Source organism: Hypomesus transpacificus, chromosome 8, assembly GCF_021917145.1.
Source record: "Hypomesus transpacificus isolate Combined female chromosome 8, fHypTra1, whole genome shotgun sequence".
NCBI lineage: Eukaryota > Metazoa > Chordata > Actinopteri > Osmeriformes > Osmeridae > Hypomesus > Hypomesus transpacificus.
The window spans coordinates 7,633,107-7,649,867 of record NC_061067.1 but is presented as its reverse complement, the minus strand read 5'-3'; the positions used below and the strand labels follow the sequence as shown (position 1 = coordinate 7,649,867).

General features: G+C 48.0%; 1 protein-coding gene across 1 annotated transcript in view; it reads right to left on the bottom strand.

The window, feature by feature from the left end:
- lmbr1 (limb development membrane protein 1) overlaps positions 1-16,761 on the bottom strand; it is a 34,468-nt gene that overhangs the window by 7,138 nt on the left and 10,569 nt on the right. Inside the window, exons 6-15 of the mRNA XM_047023385.1 lie at positions 14,776-14,902; positions 14,513-14,581; positions 14,284-14,348; positions 13,623-13,695; positions 8,143-8,232; positions 6,110-6,186; positions 5,547-5,624; positions 1,342-1,415; positions 1,036-1,126; positions 212-278 (exon numbers count right to left, since the gene is read on the bottom strand). Coding sequence (XP_046879341.1) covers positions 212-278; positions 1,036-1,126; positions 1,342-1,415; positions 5,547-5,624; positions 6,110-6,186; positions 8,143-8,232; positions 13,623-13,695; positions 14,284-14,348; positions 14,513-14,581; positions 14,776-14,902 — 811 coding nt within the window. The remainder of the gene's footprint in view (positions 1-211; positions 279-1,035; positions 1,127-1,341; positions 1,416-5,546; positions 5,625-6,109; positions 6,187-8,142; positions 8,233-13,622; positions 13,696-14,283; positions 14,349-14,512; positions 14,582-14,775; positions 14,903-16,761) is intronic.

The window sequence follows — 16,761 nt, the reverse complement described above, 5'->3', positions numbered from 1 at the left end:
TTAGTGCGATTGTGATGCCGTTGGGCCCTATTCTTTCCTCCTAGCCTCTTGCTGCCCTCTCAATCCCCAATGACTATGACCAACTACGGTAACTCTTTCAGTCAGATGCAGTTAAATGTGGCTACATGTGGATTCAAGGATCTCTTTTGTAGTGCTACATGTCATTTTGACATGGACAAGCGTGGTGGAGACTGTGGGCGTCAAGACTCACCCAGGGTTCTGGACATGACAGGGAGGGCTGAGCTCAGCACCAGGATGGATACACAGCAACCGATGATCTGTTTTGGGGGAATTGGTGAAGAAACAACAAGAAACAAATTAAGACATTCTTCCTATAAGAAGCGGCTATACAGCGCTAATGCGAACAAAATAGAGCAACAAAAAAAAGTGACACACTCAAACATGCATTTTAATGCTCACACACTCCCTCTCTCTCACACACACACACACACAAACACACACACACATACACACACAGCCACTTCAGAGGTAAATGGATTCTCCACATATTGTACGATTAGTACTTCTGGAGATGCTCATTACCAGGTTCCCTCCCTTTGTAGCTTCTTAGGTCCTTTCACTTCCTCGTCACGGCTAGTTAACGAGCCTCGCGGCTGGTCCAAACTCATTACCAAGTGAATGGGTGCCACCGTAGGCCAAACAGAATACACATCCTTTACTTTACACCCCCCCCCTCCCTCCTCAGGCACACACACACACACACCACCTTCCGTCCTGTCAGAAAAAGAGCTTGCAATGCTTATGTAATCTGCAAACACATATTGGACCGAACAACTACAAGCTGTTCAGAGCGGGAGACTTTGGCTTCTCTAGGGAAGGTGCTACACCAAAGGAGAGGGGGGGGGGGGAAGAAAGGGGATGTGAAAGAGACATAGAAAGACCTGAAGAGGATGGAACACTAAACAGCATGAATTACATCAATACCTTAAACCCCCCCCCCCCCCCCCCCCCCCCTCACCCATCCAGTTTAGACCCACGGCTCCTGACTCCCAACCCTCTCCCATCGGGCCTCACCGTGGTCATGGTGGTGTCGTCCTTCCTGGGTGTGAGGCTCTGGAAGACCCTGAGGCTGTAGAAGCCCACCACCGAGGAGACCATCAGGTAGCTGGTCGCTCGGAGTCAAGGACCAGACTCTAAACCAAGGGTCCACTCTGCGCCTCTCGACAATGACAAGAAGCCAGGAGGAAGTGTCCGTGTGACACGTGGCAATACTGGTGATGGAAGCAAGCATGTTGGGTGGAGCCAGAACATGAGGTGGAGGAAGAGGGAGAGATGAGGAGGGGGAGTGAGGGAGGAGGTGGATGGTCAATGAAAGGATACAACATGAGGATGATCTCCACCAGGGCTTGGACCACGCCAAAGGTCGACAGCGAAGTGTTCCCAATCCCTTGGTCCTGAAGAGAGAGAGAGAGAGATGGAGAGTTTGAGAGAAAGAAACAAAGAGAGAGATGGAGATAGGGAGAGATTGAGAGGACAACATGGGTGAGGTGTGGAATCAGATGTGCCTACCCAACACCACTATGGTTCAAGTTCAGTGTTGTGTCCTCAATAACTTTCAACCTTATGCCCTCATAAAAAAAAGTTGTTCTGGGACAGAACAGCATCCTGTACACCAGCAATTACATTATACAACTCCGGTAAAGCTTGTACATCTCTCCACAAACACAATCTCCCCGTCGAGACAGACAGAATCAAATTGGTTAAGTAATGAATGGAAGAAGATGAAAGAATGCCGTCTAAAATAACTGTCGATCATCCAATATGTGAACAGGTGTTCAAACAAAACACCACACAGCTTACGGTAAAAAAGCGCATACTGACTGAATGCGTGCCAATGACATAAAAACAACAAAACAAATGCTTCGGCAAACACACCTTTTATTTGCCAGTAGGCCCTTTTGAAGCGAATATGTTTGAAAGACATTAACAGAATTATATACACCCTCAAAGACCGGGCATTGGTGTTGTGTGCTGGAAATGATACGCATTTGCTTCTTGTCAGACTTGGCAGTTGTGTTGTTTATATGAACTTGAGATGTCACTGCCAGCTAAAGGGCCAGCGAGCTACTCAGATTCAAATTCTGCTAAACGGCAGAGGGAACACAGAAACACTGAATTGTTGGAGGTGATTCTTGTTTGATTTTTAAAACCTTTCTAGCACCCACTCTGGAGGGCACCCCACGTACAAAGATCTGACATTGAGATCGACATATTTTGATGGGCCTACATGGGTTACACTCTATTTCATAGGTTCCATGCCAACGCAGAGACAAGAAAGCGGGGCGAAAAAGGTCAAGAAAAGAGAGGTCTGACAGGTTGTTTCCCGCCTTTTTTATGCCCCTGTCATCTGCGGTAGCTTGCTGCAGAGCTGCGCTGCAGAGCTGTGCTGCAGAGCCCGCACTCCCAGGGAATTAGCACACAGTGTCTGATGTCATTTATTAATGGAGAGCCCAGGGAGGAAGAGAGAGGGCACAGAGTACATTAACTGTGTGAGTGGGAGAAAGAGAAAGGCAGAGAGAGAGAGAGAGAGAGAGAGAGATTACATGTAGGCGTGTGTGAGAGAGAATGCACGCCTGTATGTGCTACTGTTACTGTGTGTGTGTGAGCGTGTGCATAGGTGTGTGCGTGTACGCGTCTGTAATGGTCCGTGTGTGAGCCTCTGTGTCAGGGGTGTGTGGGAGCAGGCGTTCACATCACGCCTTCTTTCAACTGATTTATTTTCGTATTCAGGGATAGACGGGAGGGGAGGGGGAGGAGAGAGGCAGAAGGAGGGAGGGGGGGGGCAGACGCATGCAGACGCATTGTTAGTTGGCTGTGGGATTAGCATCCGGCGGCACCTGTGCTTGAGTGAGGTCGTGGAGCAGGCCAGCTCAGGCCCCTAGCCTGTCCCCCTGTGGGGGGGGCAGCCTGTCCTACACCACACCTACGCATACGAGGCTTGGCTTGTCAACAGAGAAATACCACACAAAATAATACTCATCATGGATTAAACAATATCTCTCTATAGCCCTACAGGACACCTACCACACACGTTGCCTTAGGAAAGCCAGCAGGATTCTAAGAGACTGTTCCCACCCATCCTTCAGTCTCTTTACCCCGTTGCCTTCTGGCAGGCGTTACCGCAGCATCCGGTCGCGCACACGCAGACTGGACAACAGTTTCTACCCAAGGGTCATCAGGCTTCTCAATGGACACTGATATGGACATTTTTACTGCACACTAGTCACTTATACACTGTCACTTTCAGCTACTGGTTGCTCTTTCAGTAACATTGCACTACTGTACCTCGCCACCAGGCTCCTGTTTGGTCATTGACAAAGTCACTGATCTGTAAATTTGCACTACTGCACTGTACTCCATTTAGGTTAGATTAGTTTATAGGGTTGTAACAGTTTTTTTTTTTTTTTTTTTTTTTTTTTTTGTGTATTAGGGTTAGTATAGCGTACTATTTATTGTTATCTGTAATTTAGGAAGTTTTAGTGTTAGGGTTAGTATAGTCGTTTATTTATTGCTATCTGTATATTTAGGAAGTTCACTTATCTAAGCTCAGCATAGATGTAAATTTGTTCTGTGTACTTATATGTTATGTTATGCCAAGTGCTTGCGTTGTCTTGTCTTAAGAATTTCAGTGCCCAGTCTAACCTTGTGTTGCTCTGTGCACCTGACAAATAAAAGACTTGAACTTGAACTTGAACTCTCTAATGAGTATAATGATACATTAGAGAGACGGACTAATTGACCGACTGCCTGAGACCAACTGACGGACAGACTGACCGAGGGACAACACAGTGAATGCAGAGGGGGGGCAACTATTACAGCCCAATCACCAGCCAAATATCTCTTCAATGAAATACAGTGTCATGCCATGGCTTTCATTCCGCAGAGATGGCTGGCAATAACCCTTTTATAGGTCCCTCTTAGTGCCTGTTCATCATGCTGTAAAAGCCTGAGCGCCTGCCGTCCTCTGACCACTGCACCTCTTTCTGCTCCTTGTCTGTCTGAGGAGCAGAGAGACAGTCTGCCTGCAGGGCTGGAGAGGGTGGAGAGGCTGGGGAGGGTGAAGAGGCTGGGAAGGCTGGGGAGGGTGAGGAAGGTGAAGAGGCTGGAGAGGCTGGGGAGGCTGGAGAGGCTGGGGAGGGTGGAAAGGCTGGGGAGGGGCAGAGCTGGGCTGCCAGTCCTGGGTACTCAGTATGCTGAGGGGTGCTGCAGCATGCAGGGAGGGAAGACAAACATCCGCAGGCCTCCACCATTGTACTGCTCTCTCTACAGCTCAGTCCGGGGGTGGGGTGAGGGGGATTTTGGACATTTGACTTTCCCACAGTCTGGAAGCTCTCGGATTCCGCCCGTCGCCCCCAACCGCCTTCCTTTCTCTCCTACCTGGTCCCAGCCTCCCTCCCTCCCTCCCTGCCTGCCTAATGTCATTCACTCACTCACCCTCATCTTCCTACTATCCCTCTCTCCATTTCTCTCTCCTTTTTTAAGCTCCCAGAGTGTATGAGTAACCGTGAGGGCATCATCACGTGGGGGAAATTGGCTAGATGGGTATGATATCACTATTGATCCTGTCTCGAGGATGATACATCCACGCACCCCTCCCCCCCCCTTTTTAAAGATTTGAGATCAGAGGTGTGGAATTCGTCCAGCCTATCAAGCGCATAAACCATTTTCGCTGGCTGCGTGCTATCAAGATGGGGAGGGGGGCAGGGGAGGGGGCATGAAGAGCTGCATGACAAGCGTAATTTGGGGGATTTTCTGAGATGCGTCATGCCAAAGAAAATATCTTCCCTCGATAAAATAATTGGAATGTGGAGGAGCGGTTGGCGGTGAGACGGGGAAAAATAAATGAGGTCGAAATAGGATACATTTTGTTGCCCCTTGTCAGAAAAAAAAGGAACAGACGTAAACACACACACAGACACACAAACACCTCTTTCACAGGAGATGAAACAAGATAAGAGCGGGAGATTAACTTCACGTTGCGTTCGAGAAAAGAAGATGGCAATCTTGCGAGAGCTGTTACACTCCCCGCCCGGGCCTCCCCGCCCGGGCCTCCCCGCTGCCCTACTGGGGAAAAGCGGCGTTTTCGCCCATCGTGGACTTCAGACACGTAGCTCGTTTAATCTGCACGCCGCTGTGAAATGACTTTCAATGAGCTTCCCTGAACAAAAGGCCAGGGATTGAGCGTGATAAACATCTGGGACCAGGGCTTTTATTCTGCCGTGCACCTGAGCATATCCGGAATTTGATTTATGTCCCAACTCTGTCCCCCCCAAAAAACAAAAAAAAACAAAAGTAAATCTTTTTTTTTTTTTTTGTGGTCTAAGGCTGCCTACAGTTTACGTGTGGGGCATGTGTTTGTGCTGTCTCATATGTCTGTTTAGAAGCGTTTTTGTGTCTGTGTAGGCATGCCCGTGTGTGTGTGTGTGTGACCATATGTGATCGTGTGTGTGTGTGTGTTTACATGCCCGTGTGTGTACACATGAAGTCCAGTGAGTGTCTGTACCAAGTGTGCCTGTGGCTTGTACCTTGGATCCTTTGGGCATGGCTGTCTCGTCCACCAGCAGGTACAGGATGTTCAACGCCACCAGCAAAACTGAGAGAGTCTATGGGGGGAGATAACAGGAAGAGAACCACATTATTGTGAAACACATCATTTGAACCCTGTAACCCATATCTATACATTACGCTTGGGGGAGGGGGGGGTGTCATTGTTGGTGGGTGACAGCACACACAGTGTGAAGAATTCCAGGCACTTACTCGCAACAAACATATCTCAAATCTAGCTATGTATGTACAGTCAGTGTGTGGGAGAGGGAGGGGGGGGCGGGCAGTCGGGGAAATCCCATTAGGAATAACAGCTGTTGCGGACTGATCTATTTAGCATTTCCTTGAAACCCAGTCAAACAAAGAGACACCCCTGTGCCATAGTGCTGTGTGTGTAGTCAGGTATGACTGAGCCAGACAGGCCCAGTGTGTGTTGTTGACCTCCCCGGTGTGTACGCCGTGTGTAAACACGGTGGCTCTTTGGTGCACCGGGGGGACGGCCCCTTCGCTCCCGGACCGGAGCGACCGGCCCCGCGCCACTCACCGTCCCCGTCAGCAGGATTAACATGACTATGGGGTACAGCAGGTTCTTCTCCCATGCAGAGGCTTTCTTTCTTCTCTCTGGGAGGGGGGGGGGGGGGAGAGAGACAGAGAGAGACAGAGAGAGAGAAAGAGAGAGAGAGAGAGAGAGAGAAAGAGAGACAGAGAGAGAGAAAGAGAGAGAGAGAGAGAGAGAGAGAGAAAGAGAGACAGAGAGAGAGAAAGAGAGAGAGAGAGAGAGAGAGAAAGAGAGACAGAGAGAGAGAGAGAGAGACAGAGAGAGAGAGAGAGAAGGGGAAGAGTGGAAAGAATTAGACACGTGGGAATTCGCAATAGAGGCGAAAACGTACGCGCGCGCAATTTTTGTGGACCAGCTGACCGACCGGCCAATAGAGCTACTAGTCGTATCTGAAAAAAAAGACGTTCAAATGTAGGCCATCCCACATTATTCCTCAAGAATGGGGTCTGCCAGGTAAGAGACTTTGACAACTTCAAATCCTTTGAGATTGAATGTTTATGGCTTCGTTTTCCAACACCGGTTAATTAATATTGTATCAAAGAGCACTCGTGAACCCTCCAGCCTGGGGCTGAACGTGTAGGGTTTGGTTTGGTGAAACACACCATGAGCCTGTGTACTAACACTATCTCAAATCATGTCGACCCCGCAGGGGGGTGTGTACGTGAAAATACAGATTTCACAACACATTATGAAACACTCTTCCTCTTTCATTTACCACACATTTAAAGGCTGTCTCAGTCAGTGGAAACAATAATAAAACTTAGATGAAAGTCAGTGCGGTGGGGGGTTGATACGATTATTTATACGATACGAGACAGAACTACAGTGGCTGCTAGGGGTAAGGTAAATAGACAGTTGCTAAAAGATACACACACACACATTAAGACCAAGTTTAGTTGCTACCTATATGTGTATTTATAGTAGCATAGTATATATATATATATATATATATATATATATATATATATTAGTGCTGTCAAACGATTAAAATATTTAATCGCGATTAATCGCATTAATGACATAGTTAACTCGCGATTAATCGCAACCAAGGAAATGTTCCGTTCAGAATTTTGTTGGCATCCATTTCGGCGTCTCGCGCTCGCCATCCACTCAAAACGTAACGTTAGCCTACTACTCTTTAGCCGGCTTGCAAGGCCAAACAAGTGTGTGCGGCGTGCCTGTTGTTTTGTTTCCGGTCTAGCTAGATCCAGTGTGGTGTTGTAGTTTTTCTAACGTCAATAGTTGCTGCAACAGCATGTGAAAAAAAAATTAAAAGTTTGCTTGGCCAAATAGAACCTTAATAGCGCGATAAAAGATTTGACGCTGTTAAAATGGACGCGGTTATTAACGTTAACACCGTTAACACCGTTAACGGTGTTAACGTTAACACCGTTAATAACACTTTAAACTGACAGCACTAATATCTATATATATCTATGAGAAGTGTTTCAGTAGAATTGTAGCATGGTGAGATCTGACTGCTGCAATGCTAAAAAGGCAGGTGCAATGCCCTTCCAAAAGTTGTATTATGAACCTGTGGTCTTTAACACTGTCCAGCTTGCCCCCCTCTCCCTCTCTCTAACTCTCAACCTCCCTTAAGCCCTGTCTGCCAGCCTCCCTGTCTGTCTGCCCGTCTGTCTACCTGTCTGTCTGCCAGCCTGCCTGAAGTTTTCCAAGTGCACTCCGTATGCACCGTCCTGTTAAATTAATGACATCACTAAAAGGCACAGGCCACTATATAAAGTTTGCATCTTGTTCAATATCCTAAGTGCCTCCCCCCCCCACACACACCTCCAACCCTGTCCAAAGCCCCATCCCCTCCAACCCCCAAACGCCTCCTGAGAGCGCCAGCCAGACCTCAACGATAAAATCTTCAAAAAGGATTGAAAATGCAGTCTCCCAAGAGAGAATCTTGATCCAACATTACACACAGCATACATATAGCTTGGACTCGATTCACCTCATCCAGATCACATTGACCTGATGTCTCTAGGAGACACGGAGGACACACTTCTCACCCAGTTTGATCCTCTGGCTCCGTACACTGTCCAGTTCTTTGCTGCGGTGGTGGAGCGAGCCTCCTGGGACGGCGGAGGATGATGGGCTGCCTGAGGAGCACAAGGAAACATACAACTGTCTCATGAAAATGTTTAAAAAAATATATATATATTTATTGTTATTCTTTAAGTCTTGACGTACGTTGACACAATTCCTTTGTTATTTTTACACTTCACACACTCAAGCACCACTTCCAGAACGGGGTTCACCTCTTATCTGCCAAGGAACTGCCACATAACGAAAGAAAACATGCTTATTCGTCTAGAGAACATGGTGAAGCATTATCAGTCCAGAACATCGCATTGTCAAGGCCCTCCTTTTCGAGGCTTCAGATAAACCATTCCCACATGGCTCTCGCACGCGTCAAATTTGTTGTTTACAGGGGAAAGCCAAGGGAACGACGTACTAATGCCGCAATTAACGGGAAGTCAACATCGTCCCGTGCTTTTCACACCGTGTACCTGTGGCATGTGACTTGTCTCTATTAAGAAATAATACAAAATAATAAACGCCCTTGGTAATCCAACCCCAGTGCGCAACAATGTGATCTCAAACAAGTGAGAGTAATCTCCTGTGTCAGGGTGCTGTCTAGCGCAGCCGCGCAGCATGCTGGGACTGGTCCGGCAGGTCGGGAGTAGACAGCGAAGGGGTTCTCCGGGAAAACCACAAGGCCGACTCATTTAAAGATAATTTATCTGTTTCTCTTCCAATGTGCGAGGCCTTCGGAGATCCCTCAAAGGAGCCATGGTGGAAGGTGTATCCGTTTGCGTCGCCCTCAGGTGACTGGCAGATCAAGACCAATTAGTTCAATGTTACACTGTTACTAGCGTGCAATAAAAAATACCGTCTTTCATCTTACACAGGTGACCACAGGACCAATCACTTTGATCAAATTATTTAAAAAAAAAAATTCTGTTATTTTGACACACCCTGTCTAGATGGGGTTTGGAATGGAATGGGAGACAGAGAGAGAGAGATTGAGAGAAGAACAGACTGAATCTTGTCTGAATGGAATGGGAGACAGAGAGAGAGAGATTGAGAGAAGAACAGACTGAATCTTGTCTGAATGGAATGGGAGACAGAGAGAGAGAGATTGAGAGAAGAACAGACTGAATCTTGTCTGAATGGAATGGGAGACAGAGAGAGATTGAGAGAAGAACAGACTGAATCTTGTCTGAATGGAATGGAAGACAGAGAGAGAGAGATTGAGAGAAGAACAGACTGAATCTTGTCTGAATGGAATGGGAGACAGAGAGAGAGAGATTGAGAGAAGAACAGACTGAATCTTGTCTGAATGGAATGGGAGACAGAGAGAGAGATTGAGAGAAGAACAGACTGAATCTTGTCTGAATGGAATGGGAGACAGAGAGATTGAGAGAAGAACAGACTGAATCTTGTCTGAATGGAATGGGAGACAGAGAGAGAGAGATTGAGAGAAGAACAGACTGAATCTTGTCTGAATGGAATGGGAGACAGAGAGAGAGAGATTGAGAGAAGAACAGACTGAATCTTGTCTGAATGGAATGGGAGACAGAGAGAGAGAGAGATTGAGAGAAGAACAGACTGAATCTTGTCTGAATGGAATGGGAGACAGAGAGAGAGAGATTGAGAGAAGAACAGACTGAATCTTGTCTGAATGGAATGGGAGACAGAGAGAGAGAGAGATTGAGAGAAGAACAGACTGAATCTTGTCTGAATGGAATGGGAGACAGAGAGAGATAGATTGAGAGAAGAACAGACTGAATCTTGTCTGAATGGAATGGGAGACAGAGAGAGAGAGATTGAGAGATTGAGAGAAGAACAGACTGAATCTTGTCTGAATGGAATGGGAGACAGAGAGAGAGAGATTGAGAGAAGAACAGACTGAATCTTGTCTGAATGGAATGGGAGACAGAGAGAGAGAGATTGAGAGAAGAACAGACTGAATCTTGTCTGAATGGAATGGGAGACAGAGAGATTGAGAGAAGAACAGACTGAATCTTGTCTGAATGGAATGGGAGACAGAGAGAGAGAGATTGAGAGAAGAACAGACTGAATCTTGTCTGAATGGAATGGGAGACAGAGAGAGAGAGATTGAGAGAAGAACAGACTGAATCTTGTCTGAATGGAATGGGAGACAGAGAGAGAGAGATTGAGAGAAGAACAGACTGAATCTTGTCTGAATGGAATGGGAGACAGAGAGAGAGAGATTGAGAGAAGAACAGACCGAATCTTGTCTGAATGGAATGGGAGACAGAGAGAGAGAGATTGAGAGAAGAACAGACTGAATCTTGTCTGCGCCCTCAGAAATGGTAGCCCGGGGAACAAGAAGGGGAAACTTCAACCCTCAAACCAAACGCCGTCAAAACACAACAGGAAGTGTTCCCTGGCGGTTCAGCAGGCCTCTTCCTCGGTAAGCGGACTGAGCCAGCTCCCTCGGGGTGACTGTGGCAAATCCATCCGCCACTAGACATCCAATCCATCACACATTCAGACACCATACAAACGCTCGCTCTCTGCCACCACCTGAAGAGAGGAAAAAAAACCTCAAGCTCGCACGATGACTTGACAGGAACAGCGTCGGGGCTGGGGCAGAGGAACTCTACCTCTTATGACCAGCATCTGCCCCTTATCCAAAGGTTGACAGTGGAAGATAAAAGAGATTGACATACAGGGGTGGCGGAGGTGGACGACTCTGTGCTGCTGTGAAAGATGAAAATAATTCAACGTCTCCTCTCCAACCTTCAGCGGCGCAGTCAAACGATGACGTCATCGGCAATTATGTTAATGCCACGCTGGGGCGGTGGAGGCTCTGGCAAGGTCATCTTGCCGCATAGCATCTGGACTACCGCACTGGCTGCCTCCCAATGCAGGGGGCCCTAAGTGTGTGTGTGTGTGTGTGTGCACACATGCACGTACCACACGCTCACGCACACACACACACACACACAATCAGTTGCTCAACACTGAAACACAGCTACTTCACTTATCTCAGTGTCGATTTACCAGTTTTACAGGTGCAAACACACAATCTTACACACACACACATCTCAATGCCATCTGCCCACATCACCTTCGGAGTCCTCTTCAAGTAAAGGGCAGTCTCAACTTTATATTGGGAGGGGAAGTGCTTTGAATTCTAAAAGTTGCTAAACTAACAGGTCAGCACAGCTGTCGTACAGCTTTCATGAAACATTTCAACCCAATCTTTGCACTTGAATATCCAAACAACTGCATCTATATAATATCTGAAAGCATACAGGACATTTGGCATTCAGAACAATTAATGAAACAACAAAAGTACTTGCTAAATTTATCAAGGCCTAGGACTCAACTGACACAGATGCACGAGATTGTGAACACACAGAATAACACGATTTCCAGAGCCTAGAGCATGGTAGTACATCTGATCTGAGGCAAAAGCATGCCGCTGCGTGTCTCTCAACAGCTTGGAGAGTCCTATCATAGTAGCATAGTTCTGACAGAGCAAACAAACAAACACATGTACACAACCTACTTTCCCCCCAGAGGTTGATTTCCTCCCAGCCTGAGAAACAACCACTGCACACACACAGAAAGAGAGAGAGACAGAGAGAGAGACAGAGAGACAGAGAGAGAGACAGAGAGAGAGACAGAGAGATAGACAGAGAGAGAGACAGAGAGAGAGACAGAGAGAGAGACAGAGAGGGCTAGTGAACCGAAATAATCCAAAAGCTACTGATCTCAAGTAAATAAACCAAATCCTAAATGTCATTTACAGTGTTAACAGGACATAACTGGATGGGGCTGGAGAGTCAATACACACAGAGCGATAACCACCGATAATCCATGAGCACAAAAACAAACCCAGTTATGAGACAGGCCTGATCTGCTGGGATGGAGGCAAGAGGAAACAGAAGGGAGGGGGGGCAGGAAGAGAGAGAGGGAGGGACAGAGAAAGAATGAGAAAAAGAGGGAGAGCAGAGAACAGGTGAAGCAAGGAGAGGCAGACATTGTTTGCTTGTGGACTGTGTCCAGTGAACTATCCATGAACCACCTCTGACCACCTCCTCCTTATATACTTCTGGAGATCCCAGATAGCTTCACCATGCTTACAGCTTTACGCCACATTCTCACTCCAGCGCTTTCTTACGGTCTGTGGATGCGTAAGGCCAATCAGAGCACAGATGATTCCAAACTCCTGAATGGCAGCCCATCAGTATGTGCTTCAAACTTCTACGGAACCTTCCAGACAGGTTCCGTAAAAATAAGCTGCAGTGAAGCCCAGGCGTTACCTGGGCTTGGGGACTGATTCCCAATAAGGGGCACAAGTCTCTCCAACCCATACCTTCACCACCCCAACACACACACACCACACACACACACACACACACACACACACAAACACACACACCACACACACACACACACACACCTCAGAGCATCTTTTACCCAGTGGTGGATTCCGTCCCAGTTTGAGAAACAACATCCAGTGTTATTGTATTGCAAATGTGACTTTGCAAAGATCAAACCCTTCTTCCTAGGACGATAAGCGAAAAGATTTCTTAAACGGCGAGTTCAAAGCATCTTCAGACGGCCCGACTCGTAAGAAGCCGTACGGCTAAATGGCGATCTATTGGAACTGGCCAGCGTAGCGTTTTAAAACAACCCTATCAGGAATCTGCCTTACCTCCCTGGTTTGTAAAGGCACCCCATCCACTCCTCACAAGCGCATCTGCAAGCTTGGTTGTGTGCTTGATGCTAACGCGCGTCTGGCTCTGCGCCCAAATACTTCCTGCTTCGTGGGATAGTTTGACTGTAAAAGCAGGAATTTGGGAACATGGGCGGAAGTGGTCAACAAATAACATCTTCCATGTCTCTATGTGCTTTGCTGAGCTCAACAGCCAGCTAGCCGTAGAACATCACACACACACCACTCAGAGGTTTACCGTGTCTCCATCACTTACCTGTTTGGGTAGCCTACTGCTTTCTGAGCTCTTTATGTCTCGAAACTCAAGCTGTCGGCTACACACCGTGACTACACCGAGACTACACTGAGACTACACCGAGACTACACCGAGACTACACCGAGACTACACCGTGCGCTCCGTCCAGTCGGGCCCGGAGATCAAACGGGGCGATCGCCTCTCCTGTGGTGACAAAGGCACGGACCTGTCTTAAATTGACTGTTAAAAACAGTCCCAGCTATAATTCACGGCCCATGTTGTGGCAGCTGCTTAGCATTTAGCAGAAGTTATGAGACAGAAAGAGTGTGTGTTCACGTGTGTGTGTGTGTCTGTAAGAAAGTCTGCGCGCGTGTGTGTGTGTCTGGGTCTGTGTATGGATCTGATTTGTCAATGCTAATTGATTCCAGCACAGAGTGCTCCATCACCCCCCCCCCCCCCCACACACACACACACACACACACCCACACCCCCCCCAACCCCTCGTAATGGGCCCCCACGTTTCCACACAGACATACCATTTAATCTCCTCAGAAGGGCCTGCTCCTGGAAATGGATGCAGTAAATCTGCTCATCCAGGTCCTCCAGTATCTGAAGGAGGGGGGGGGGGGGGGGGGGGGAGAGAGCAAGGGAGACAGAGAGAGAAATTAAATGGGTTATAATTAGTCTCAAAGTGGGATCGGAGAGATGGCAGATGTGAGGATGAGCCGATGACGTATTTGTAGTTCTCCGAGTGTGTGTGTGTGTGTCAAGAGACAAGCAGACTTCAGAGATGGGAGGGAACAAAGCTAATAAAGTTTTTCAACTCTTATTGCTATGCACTTCTAGTCATTAATTATCTGCTGCACCCACGATATGCACTCTGTCTACTTCACTCTGTATAAAACCATCTGCTACATGAATGAAGGCAATGCAACACTGTCTGTCCAAGTTATTTCCAGTTTTGTATTTGATTGGTGTGAAGGCATTACGTGGTCAGAACTCGCATCGGACTTGAAGTGCACCAGTCCAAAGATTAATTAGACAAAACTAGTACATGAACCAGCATGCTAATATACCTAGTACTAGTCAACTACCCAGTAAGTTAATAAACCTAGCACTAGTCAACTAACTAGTAACCTAGCACGTCCAGGCAAGGTAACCGGTAGGTCAACAGACCTAGTCCTACTGATGACTCACCGTGGGTTTGACCAGTAACTGGCCCATGACCGTGAACATCCTGGAGAGACCCACAGGTGTGCACACTGGAACGACACACAAACGCACACAGAGCGGGTGACTCGCGAGCCTCACACATCCCATCAGCTGGCATGGAATCGATACGAGCAGCCGTTTCCCCGACGATGACATGGGGAGAGATACATGGAATCCCTGTTTCAAGGGGGCGCGATGCAGCCCCGATACTTACTGAGCAAAAGAAGGCCTCCCATTAAGGAAATACAGGAGTAGAGATAAGGTAGGTAGAACTCCCAGAGATCTGAGGATGAGAGAAGAACGAAAAAGAGTGGGAGAGAGAAAGAGGGAGAGACAGAGAGAGGTGGGGGGGGGGGACAAAAAGAAAGAGATGGATGGATGTGACACAGAGAGAGAGAGACAGCCTATCACTCAACACACACACACCATTGTAAGTGTAGCTGGTGCTGGGCTCTTGGTTTTCTTGTGACGCCTTACCGTAGAGCGACTCCATGCTGGCCGCGTCGTTGTCGATGAGGGCAGACGCCACCCAGACGATCCCCAGGATGAGAAGGCCCAGCAGGAACAGCATCACGAAGGTCTCCAGAACCCTCGCCCTGATACCCTGGGAGCACACACACACACACACAGGTAGAGAGAGAAACAGACAGGGCTGTCACTGTCATGTTTTCCAGTCGAACGCACATGATCACAAGTGAGAGTAAACTCTGCCAACAGACAGACCACCTCAGCAGTCCCTCCTTGTCACAATTACAATACAGGCACATGAATCTTGATAGTGTCGACTGAAATATAGTTCAGAGGAGACTAAAAGCTATTGCTAAGTTCTCCATAAAACCACCTCTCTAATCTAGCCTCCTCATATTAAACAACGTCAGCTCCACTCACTCCTAGGCAGCTGTCATACTTAAACAACCCCAGGTGATCCTTGTTGAGGAGCATTTGAGAAGTATACTTTGAGGTCTGTAAAGTAGCCTTAATCCTAACAGAAGTGTCTGTGTGTGTGTGTGTGTGCATGAGGGCTCTCCAGGCAGCTACTGTCTGCGATCAAGAGCAGACCAGGCATCTGGGTCCGATTACTTCACCCTCTTAACGCCGGCCGCGTCCCGTCCCCTGAGCAGAAGGGCCTCGCAGGGTAATTTGGGTTTTCCGGGTCACAAACCGCTGAGTGCTTAATAAAGCCTCCCCTACCTGTTCACACAGCCCCCCCCCCCCGCGCCCCCCCTCTACTCCCCCACCCCCCCCTCCCCCCCAGCCCCTGTCTAGCACTGGGGATCCAGAGATCATAGCCTTCACACACACTTCACACAGTGGGTAGGGGGTGACGAGGGCTGGCAGGTTAGTGGGGGTGCGTGTAGGGGGTAGGGGTACATGTGATCAATTTGTTGCTAAGTAGCTGCTGATGCGCGGGCTAACAGAGTGGCTGGGGGGGGGGGGGGGCGCTGGGCAGTGTTGGCTCACGGCTCTCTTTGATGTGGACTGCGTCTGTTGAATCGCTGTGCCCTGTGAATGCTGTGGTGGTGGGTATTTGTCGTCATCCTCCTAGTTTGTGACTTCCCGGTCCTTGTGAAGCGGAGGTCTGTTGAGCCTGCTCTCTTCTGCTACCTCCCTTTAGAGATTAGGTTGGAAGACAATTGGTCTCCATCTCTTTGCGCTCCCATTGTCTCTCTCTCTCGCTCCCCCCTTGCTCTTCCTCTCTCTTTCCCCATTATCTCTCCCTCTTTTCCCCCACCCTCTCTACCCTTATCAGTCTGTCACTTTCTCTCCTTTTCTCTCTCTCAGCCTTTTAGCATTAAGAGGAGCCTGAGGGTATAATTTTCTAGCACACCAGCGTGGCTGTTAGGGTCTGGAGTGCCTCTGTGTGGCCATCCAGAGTACTGCAGGTGCTCTGCCAGCACTTTAACTTGACATTCCTCACACTGGCCTCTCGACAAATAGGCTGTACCATCTTGCTGGATATCAAAATATCTGCAAAAAAGGCATGGATCTGATATGAAACACTGCCACATGCTGTTAACCCTTTACCACACACAAGCTTGTATGGCTATTCCTGAATTCACAAGTCAATCCCATTCAAAATCCTCTAACCTGAACCTTAACCCTGGCAACTAAACCTGACCAAAAAACTATCCCTAACTCCTCACCCCAGCCCTTAATGTCATTATAAGCCTAACCCCCCCTTGAAGTAGCACTTGAGGACCAAGAAAATGTCTTCACAAGTTACATTTCCTTAGCTTTCTATACTTGAGGACTTCTGGTCCTCACCGCAATTATAACAGCCAGCACACACACTGTGAGAGGGTACAGCGAGAAAAAGGATGGGAGAGAAGAGAGAGAGTGTGTGTGAGACAGAGACAGAGAGACAGAGAGACAGAGAGACAGAGAGAGAGAGAGAGAGAGAGAGAGAGAGAGAGGAACAGCGCTGGGACACAGAGAGGGGGATTGGAGGTGAAATGCAGTTGC